Raw genomic sequence first — 10,128 nt, 5'->3', positions numbered from 1 at the left:
AGTGGAGCAATTTAATAGTTAAAAAAAACACCATGATTTCAAACACTTGATGCTTCATTTATTATTAAATATTAATTGAAATATAAAATCTCATGCATTTTCTTTGGAAAATAACAAACCATGATTAGCAAGAGGCTAACCACCATGACAAGCTTAATTTTGCATTCCCTTGGATCAACGCAAACCATGGGCTGACAGATTTAAATTCACGTCTACGGAGTTGAAATGCTATGTAACAACAGCAAGGTGAGGATTTAAACAAGATCCTGTGACAATTCCAGTTTGGACCACCAACAAGGCACATTCGTTAATAGAAGTACAATTTGCCATGACTGACATCATATTAACAAGTGGAGACTTTATAAAACTTGACTCTGCCTATTGCAACCATTTAAAAGCACTACATGTTGCCTCCTTTAGTTCAAGATGCACTAATACAACAGTAAAACTGTAATTATACACATTGCCAATACATACAACATATTAAAAGTCAATTTGCCACTAAAAGCAGTTTTAAAAAGGCAGGGATTTGCCATGCATATTATTGAGAGGTGACTAACTCTCATTAGTGGTGTGTCACTAAACCACTAGGCTGTTTACATTTATGCTCAGTATCAACAGATTGCACGTCTGGATATAAACATGATAGCATGCCTCAATATTAAAGCTGGCAGATGATCATACTTTATCGTCAACAATTCAAACCATTTGCAACGGGCAGCATTACATTAAAAGCTGTCATTATTGTGTAAAAGATGTGGGCCATGTGGCATTTGTAACAGTTTGTCACTACATGTACAAATGCAACTTAAAATGACAATGCAAATGGCAAGCTATGTAGAACAAGTTAGGTTTAACTGTTTTTTTTTCCTTAAAATCAGATTGTAATTCTCCAAGCCAAAGAGGAAAAGGAACATCCCTAAAGTTTATGCAAATCAGTATTTTGGAGTTATATGAATGTGGAAAAATTCCAACTTCCAATAAAAGTTGATCAATTATAACATTAATCGTCAGCCTTTGTATTATATTGCATCGTTGAAAAAGATCCACATAGTTTTTATGTTTAACAACCTTATTGGAATTAGGTTTTGTAAATCAGGTTCTAAGTCTGGGTAGCAGTCACTTGATTGTTCCAGATGCTCAATCAGTTACAACTACATTGACTACATTGGAATGGTTTGTTGTTTCGTCCTATAATTTGCCAATGAAATCACCAATCCAATGAATCATTTGGCCTTAATTCCAGGTAGAATCTTGATAAAAAGTGCATGCATGTGATGTTTTCCTCATGCATCTAGAAGACAGGTCTTTACACACCGTCAGACCCAACTCAGTGGGAGCGTTCATGTTTCAGCATTGTAGTGAGGCGAAAACATTAAAATGACAGCACAGAGCTGGGTAAATCCTAATTCAGGGGGCCGCATTCACTTCCTGATTGATGTTGTCATTCAGGTTGTGTATGGGCTGGTGACGCTGGTGTCGGTGCAGGTGGATAGCGTTGGCATCCGGGACACCAATGGGCTCAAAGACATTAGACACCAGTGGCATGAACTGTCGGAAAATGCTGACACTGCCATGCCAGAAAGTGGGCTGAGGCAGCCGGCCCGTGACAGACCAAGCGCGAGTGGCCGGGTCGTACGCTTCCACAACGTCTGACAGCTCAAATGTACTATCATAACCACCGGATACAAAGAGTTTTCCACCTAGCACCGCCACACTGCCTCCTACGTGGACCTAAATGAAACAAAACAAAACAAAAGGCACATCAGGACACAAAACTTTGGTCATTTCATTGAAAAGTTTTTTGGGGAAATGTGATTCAATTCAAATGCATTGAGTATATGAGATCCTTGTTCTACCATTACCTGATTCATTGGACTAATCTTATCCCACTCATTCTTCTGAGGGTTGTAAACGTCAACCTCTGCCGAGTCATCCCTACAAGAACCACATAGGTTAAATACGGTCCACAGAAACATGTAACAATGTGCCATAGCCACAAAAAAAGGCAGAAGAAACATTATGTTCTCATTTGATGAGTGTTCATCCCTTACCTAACTAAGAAGATGAGCCCATTGAGTGTCACCATTTTCGGGGTATAAGACCATGTCAACTGCCCACAGTTAACCATGGACCAACGTTCGATGTCTGGGTCGTAACTCTGAATGGCCATTGTGTCCTCCTCAGCTAGACAGCCGATGGCGTAGAGGAGGTTGTTGCATGTAGTGGTGGAGCAGTTATCCATGGCATGCAGCATAGATGGTAAGGACTCCCAGCAGTCCAGCGTGTGGTCGTAGCGCTCAGTGCTGTCAGGCGCCACCACGTATAACTGACCCTTCAACACGCATGAGCTGTGGTACTCGCGCGCATTCAACATGGGTGACACCTCCGTCCATTCGTTGACACTAGATTTGTAGCGCCAAACGCTATCGTAGAGGCGAGATCCATCAGAGCCACCTACAGGAGGACATATGAACCAATGCAAAAGGTTATTCTGAAGAGTTTCACCTATGCATTTGGCTTTCTGTCAAAATTTCCCCGATCTTGGCCATAAATGTGCCATCAAAACACCACAATGGAAATTCTACGAACTGCTAGAACTAGAGCTTTTCTTGTTAGTGAAATGCTATGGCTGGTAATGATGAAGTCTTGGCAGCACAACGTGTTTGGCAGTTTATTTAAAGCAAATGGAAATTTACACCTGGCTATTTTTCTCTTCTAAATGGCTAATGCACCCCACTCAGTTGACTAATTTTCCACACCAATGACAAATGAGTGCTTATCAAAAGACCTCACTCTCATTTATGGTTTTACATTTTCACATTAATTTGGAAGCCACAACAAATTAAAAGATAAAATACAACAATGAAATCAGCTAGGTTAGTGCCGGTAATTTTGTTTTTAGCATTTTAGTTAATATTGTGTTGCCAAGTACAAAAGAGTTTTGGGCATTTTAAATAGATGTGTTACAAAAGGATTAACTATTGCAGTTCTTACACTTAAGCAGCAGTCAATAATATTTATTCATCAAGTTTACCAAAGTTTTGATTGAGGTGTGTCAAACTCATCTCCGAACTGAGGCTGCCATTAATAATTGACCAACTGACCAAAATGATCAACAACCCAATCTCCCATTACTACTACTGTGTCTTATGTGAAACATTTTTTCTGATATTATGGAAAACAAATTAAAACAAAAACATAATACTTTTTTATTTATTGTTTAATTTAAAACTAAAAAACAAGTCATTTTATTTTCTTGTATTTGCATTAATTTTCAGTTTTTTTTTTTTTAAATAGCATTTTTAATTAAAAACTAAAAGGGTGGAATAGTTGAAAAAAAAATTAAATGAACAAAAAATGTAAATTAAAAATCACTTACCAGTGACATACATATCATTTCCGAGAGCAGCAATGCTGTAGCCCCCTCCGAGGTGGTCCGGAAACTCGGCCAGGTAGCGCCACTGGCCCGTCTGCGGGTTGAAACAGTCCACAGTGACCAGCTCATCACAGTCCTGGTCGCAACCTCCAACAACTACTAGAATCTCGGCCAGGCCGGTGGAGGGTCGTGGGCGCATGCGACTGCAGGGTCTGTCGTGGCGGTCGTACTCGCAGGACTGGAAGCTACGGGCCTCGTTCACCATGCGGAGGCAGGTGGGCGAAAGGTATACCAGGGGGTCACTCTCAACGTGAGCCAAGAGGAAGAACCTCCTGACGAATGGGAGTCGGACCTGCTGTAGTAGCTCGGGCCAGTAGTGCAGTCTACACTGGAGGTCAGCCTTCACCCAACGCACAGCAATCTGATAAACTGTCTCCTCTTTGTCCACGCACAGCTCGTCATCAGACACAAACTCAAGAAGCCGCTTCCAAGGCAACCGTTCAAAGTCGGTCCCTTTAGCAAGATCCATCAAGTTTTTCAAGATAAAGCGGCGAGCACTAGCTGCCAGGTCTCGACAAGCGTAAGCCTCAGCAAAGTCTTGGATTTCCAAGCAGTTAGAAACATCCAGACGCTGTTCTAGAAAAGCACAGCAAGCCTCTTTGACGGACGGGAACTGAAACAAGTCTGCTGTTTTCAGAAGAAGATCCACGTTGTCTTGCGTGACCGTCACACGTCCTGTGTAGCAGAAGTCTACGAGTAGTCCCAAAAGCTCACCCGAAACCTCGTGCAAAACCACACGGTCCATGATACTCTCCCGGAGTTTGCCGGCGAACATAGCCCGGAAGTAAGTGCTCGCGGCGGCCAACACGGTGCGGTGGCAGTGGAACTCGCGGCCTTCTGCGCATAAAGTCACATCAAAGAATTTCCGCTCTGCACGGAGTTCATGGATTCCTCGTAGCAGGTTGATGGCATGGGCTGTGTCAAAAAACGGCAAGGTGGACGTTTGCGTCTGTAAAACGGGATTCTCCATATCCTCTCCAATGAATGTGCTCAGGAAGCCTTTTTACATCTGAAAAGAAAGGCACAGTAGCGCTGTAATTAGACTGGATAGATTACAAGTTGTCGTAAAGCTCACATTTGTTCATATGAATGAATCCCACGAGTCGTTCACTACAGAGTAGAAAAACCTAGGACATTCGACAGCCTAGATTGATATGAATACTTGCTTCCAAAACACAGGCGTCTCATTTGCGTGCAGAGGCTATAAATACACTAGGAGTGCCCATTACCAATGTTAAGGGGGGTTGTCCACTTGGGGCTTTGAGGAAAACAGCTAGCTTGTGTTGACGTAGCCCCTTGGGACTGAAAATGACACCCCCCTCATCGCATGTGGTTTTGGAGCATCAGTTTGCGCAAGACTGATTTTTAACACGACAACGTCCAGTTATATAATATTGTTGTCGTAGCTAGGAGTAATATCATTTATGAAGTCATTCAGACAGCTGCAATGACATTTAATATACAAGGATGATAACCATGCATTCGGCTCTCTACTTTAGAGCTTTAATATTTTCATCTTGGCTTGCGTTTTAATGTTTGTTGCTTTGCTGCTCAAATAATTCACGTGGTCGTCTCAGTTTCAACCAAATGTATATGAGCGAATAGGGTTTAGTTAATTTGGACTTTGGTTTAAAATGTTGAACTTACTTAACTTATGGTTTGGCACTAAGACAAAACAACAAACATCAAGTGGGCACCAAGTACAGAACAGCAAATTATTTGTCCATCTTTTGATTTATACTCTGCATTTTAATCATGCACAAAGGCAAGTCTTTCACATAGAATTTTAGCCCATCCTTTTTTTTGCAGACTTGTTTCAAACTCTGTCAAATCGGATGCTTTTTTTTTTAGACAACAACTTTGATGACGTTAGGTCATCAATTGTTTTTATTTAGGAATAATTTGAGTGGAATTATTTAATTCCTGATGATAAAACTTTTAATGAAAATAACTTTATAATGTTAATATGTGACATACTTTAAATTAATATAAATAAAACATTAAAAGAATAATGTAAAATCATAAAATATAAATACATAAAAAAGAAAGAAACAAATATAAATATAAAGAAGATTTTCAAATATTGGTGGGTCTGCAAAGTGTGCTGCAGCTCAAAAAGGTTGGGAAACACTATTAGAGTGATAAACTTCACAGCATCCGCTGGGTTGATCGCAATAAATAGCGTGTCAGCAAGAAATGAAACCAGTCAAGTGGTCAGGTTCGTACAAAATTTTGAATTCAGCCCATAAACAATGCACACTGACTGATTGGGCGTCCCGTTCATTTTGGAGAAAATTTTAGACTTTTAAAGGCGCCCTATTGTTGTGATATTCCGGAAGTTCCGTTTCGTTTTGTCAGATGACAGACATGTCTCCAAAAAACTAAGGTCTTGGTTCTTGTGAGCCCTTTGAAAACAATAAATGGTCTTTGTTTCTTTTGGAACAATGCCCGCCCACATGGCTACAGCACTTGATTTACTATGGATAATGGCACATGCCTACTAGCTTCAGCAAGCACCTTCACAAGGTCTCTTTGCTTTTGTTTCCCTGGTTGCTATGCCCGTTTCAGATCAAATAATATTCATCTCTTGGACACAGAACACTCCTATGGTGACTTGACATGAATTTGGAACCTCGATCAGCCCAGGTTAATATCTATAGTATTTGACCTGTGACCTAAAATTGCAAATTTATGAAAAGTATTCTACACCAGATAATGAAAAATACAAAAAAATGTTCCATAAATGAGTATCTGTATTCTATTCACAACTTCAACATTAGGAAGATTCCATTTTCATTATTTCTGATGAGGAGATTAGAATTCTAAAGCTCAACAAATTGATATGCACAGAGATTCCATATTGTTCTTCTGGGGAACAAATGTTCATCAGATTTGAACCACTGAGTAGTCCAGGCATGCAGCTAGAAAATGAACCAGTACTTGACTTTGAGACAGTAGGGTCACACTTCTGATATTCTCTACAAGGATCATACATCTTTTTTTAAACACACGTGAAGCATCATGAATCACACAAGCAAAAAAATCCTTGTTAACATTTAGGGATCATTTCTTCTAAAATAAGAAAGGATCTGATTGCAAATATTTGCTTTGAGGTCATTTAGATGCTGCTTATCTCGAGCCAATACCTAACACGTTCCAACCAGGACTTTGACAATAGAGCCAGCACAATACACTCTGCCAAAGATTAAAAAGGACACTCGAAAGGGCAATCCAGACACGTATTCAAGTTCAATCCAATCTACATTGTAAAAACAAATCTCAGAACATGTCAAAACTGTTCTGTATCTGAGACATGTTTTCTTGGTGAAGCTTCTTCATACGACCTTCTATTTTGTCCATCAGAAAGACATTAGGGCAAAAGTATTGAGAGACATGGCCAGTACTGTTGCTAGAAAAAGTGTTTCCTCTTTGCACCATTCAAGGATACCTTCTTCAAGATTTTTGAATGTTTGAGGGAATTTTAGTTCATTTCTATACTACACTACTTGGGAATACTGTAGACACTTTTCGTTTCTATAATTTTCTAAAAATAGCTTGTTACAAAAATTATACCGCATTTTCAGTCAGTGACATCAGTATAACAGCAGTAGTTAGAAAACTCAGAGAGCTGTAAATAGAAATCCTGACATCTAGTTTGATGGTTGTCACAAATCCAGGATATTATTTACCTTTTGGAAGGTTCACATAGTGAGTTGAACCTCTCGGAAGTTGTACTATTTATTTTGAGAAACACATGCACCAGGTTACATGACTCACATGTCAGTATGAATAATTTTGTAGGACGGTTTCTATTCCTCATCCTTCCAATGTATGAGGTCATGTAAAAACGTTTTAATCTGAATATGCAAATAAGTGAGTCCAGACCTTGCCTGTAATTATCTGGTCTGCCCTACATATTTTGGGACATACTAACAGGCTGTGTTAGCCCAGAAGCTAAAATCTGTTTGTGATATTTCTTTGGGTTTTACTCTGCTGAATCTGCATGGGCCTACCCCCATAGTTAGTGCGGTTATTATGCATTTCTCTGCGGTCTGTAACATTCCTTTGTCTTGTGTTGTTAGTGGTAAAGTAAGTTGACTTGTTGAATTGTAGGATAGCATCCACCCTTAATTGGTGGCCAGCTAAACACAGGGCACAGGGAGACAAATATTCACGCTCAGACTCACACCCAGTGGCAATTAAGGGTGTCCAATCACCCTACCGTGCATGTCTTTGGAATGTGGGAGGAACCCAGAGTACCCAGACAAAACCCACACAGGCCCAGGTAGAACCTGCAAACTCCACAGGTGGACCGACTTGGATTTGAATCCCCATCGTGAGACCAACATAACCACTCATCCACCTGGCCGCTTGGCCCTTAGCATGTCAGAAAATAAGGGAGATACTTAGCAGAACTGGTGTACGGGAACTATTAGGCAACTTTCTATCTAAAACTATGCCTATTTCAGCTTTTTTATATATTATTAGATTTTAAAAAATGGAGGAATGCACAAAACCATAAATCTTTAATGTTGAAAGGCTAAAAATAGGTGTGTGGAAGTTTAAGTCAAACATTTCCTCTACTCTTAAAGATTAATTAATACATTTTTACAGCCCAATTTCCCATTCTTTTTAATTAATATAAGTACATATTCAGATTATTAGATATTTACAACATTTCTTAATTTGATCAAGAAAAGTATAAAACATTTGGATCTGTTTCAGTCTGTGCTTCTTATTTTAAGCATAGTTCTAAACACCAAGTATCTACTACGCCTCTTACATTCTTGTCATTCCTCCTTGTGCAGAAAAGACTTGCAGTTAGTCAAATCCGCGTACATCCTCCCTTGTAATCGTGCAACCATACATGTCCATTCCAGTGAGGAGCACGTCGTGGGTTTGAAGCTCAAATTGCTGATGATATACCTACTTAGACCAAAACTTTGCCCCATTATGCACATAAGTAGAACCAGAATTACTGTACTAAAACTTGACTTGTAGATTGATGACATTCAAAAGACAGGCTTAGAAATGTAAATGATCGTCATGTTTGATCATTTGGGGAACAGCGATCATGATTAATCGCAGTTTTGCTGGTTAGCCAAAAGCTATACAACTCATTGCATGTCATTTGATGACAGGCGGTCTATGACGCTAACACGTCTGTGATGCTAATGAGAAAAACTGTATACATATTTCAGGTTGTTGTTAAAAGTTTAACGCAGTTGAACTGAATTAGTATTGTTAGCTGCCTATATATTAAAGCCGTCACGAGTCTGTTCTACAAAAAAGGTTGCGGTCATGCTTACTGTTTACCGTATGTCAATTAGGATAAACAGCGAATTGAAGGACCAACTTACCCGTGTTTGTGCTTGCCCTGGCCTGATATATTGAATGACTTGCGGATAAAAGCCTTTAGAAATCAAATGACGATAAAACTTTGATGTCGCAGATGCGTTCGGCCTCTTTCGGCGCCATGATAGTGTGAAGTGCCACACGATGCATTCAGGTACTGCGGGAAAAAATACATTTACTACGCTGAGGCAGTAGTATTTTTATATTTTACCGTGTTCCTTTTCTACTCTTTCCAATGATGGCAGCTGAATAAATAGAAAAAATGCTATTTAACTTTAAAAGTCATAGACATACCACTACCCCAGAGAGTTACTGTCATTAGTATATATATATTTTTTACTTATATGTTAATTTAGAGTTGGGGGTCACACATTTTGGTACCTGTCTCTCTATTCCTCCTTGATTCCGTTTCTTAACCTGAATCACATAATAGGGATTGTTTCAGGCGTTTGCAGGGCCTAATGATAATGAGAGGGGAGGTTCCCGTGGGTAGGTTTGCTTTAAATAGAACAATGTTTGCCAGTACTCACATGGCCGCGTGGCCTAATGGATAAGGCGTCTGACTTCGGATCAGAAGATTGAGGGTTCGAGTCCCTTCGTGGTCATTTTTTGAGGCAAATGAGGAAATTACACGTTGAATGAGTTTGGTTCTCCTATTTTGTTACTCGCCTGACACTACGGCAAGGGTGTCAGAATCGGGTTGGTTGGCCGTATTAACGTCATCTTGATTTTAGGTGGGGCGGAAAATTTTAGATATAGTAATTTTATTTTATTTTTTAAATAAATGGATTAAAAGAACTGGATTAAAATCCCTGAATATTCAGTTTTTTGCGATGGTTTAGTTTCTCTGGCCACACAAAATGATGTGACACCAGTGATCTAATCCATGGGTCTGCTGACAACAGCAAATGTAGAGTAGGGTTTATTATCTTAAAGTTCCTCAATTTGGCACGGTAGTTACACTGAAAACGAGTGCAGATGTGTTGTTATGATGCTGTGTTTACACAGTCACCATGTGAATTATTTATATGACAGACCACAGCTGTGAATGTCAATATATCTCCCCAGATACTGAGATAGAACAAAACTCTGACCAAGATCAATCGATGGAGAGAAAGATGCAGTGTCGAAAATGTGAGAACGTTTTGATGACAGTTTTGCTGATGAAGCTGGAAAAAGTTGTAAAATTTCCTACAGAACAATGAAAAAGTTGGCATTTGGAGGAAAACTAAAAAGAGAAATGCAATCAAAACCATGGCATCTTTCCAACTTGCTGTCATATTGTCATACATGCCATTACAAACAAACGGATACGAGTTTTTCCAAATCAAAAA

At 39.5% G+C, this 10,128-nt stretch overlaps 1 protein-coding gene and 1 non-coding gene across 2 annotated transcripts; one reads left to right on the top strand and one right to left on the bottom strand.

Annotated features, from left to right (window-relative positions):
• Positions 1–36: 36 nt before the first annotated feature.
• Positions 37–8,951, bottom strand: klhl21 (kelch-like family member 21). Its single transcript, XM_077713879.1, has 5 exons — positions 8,800–8,951; positions 3,383–4,448; positions 2,055–2,457; positions 1,866–1,938; positions 37–1,734 (listed from the first exon to the last, which is right to left on the bottom strand). Exons 2-5 carry the CDS (start codon positions 4,407–4,409, stop codon positions 1,411–1,413), a joined length of 1,827 nt encoding a protein of 608 aa, XP_077570005.1. The 5' UTR covers positions 4,410–4,448; positions 8,800–8,951; the 3' UTR covers positions 37–1,410.
• A 375-nt stretch (positions 8,952–9,326) lies between these two features.
• trnar-ucg (transfer RNA arginine (anticodon UCG)) lies at positions 9,327–9,399 on the top strand. Its single transcript has one exon. It is a non-coding gene; the product is annotated as a tRNA-Arg (tRNA).
• The last annotated feature ends 729 nt before the right edge of the window (positions 9,400–10,128 follow it).

The sequence above is a fragment of the Stigmatopora nigra genome, chromosome 1, assembly GCF_051989575.1.
Source record: "Stigmatopora nigra isolate UIUO_SnigA chromosome 1, RoL_Snig_1.1, whole genome shotgun sequence".
Taxonomy (NCBI): domain Eukaryota; kingdom Metazoa; phylum Chordata; class Actinopteri; order Syngnathiformes; family Syngnathidae; genus Stigmatopora; species Stigmatopora nigra.
This window is presented reverse-complemented; position numbering and strand designations above follow the sequence as displayed.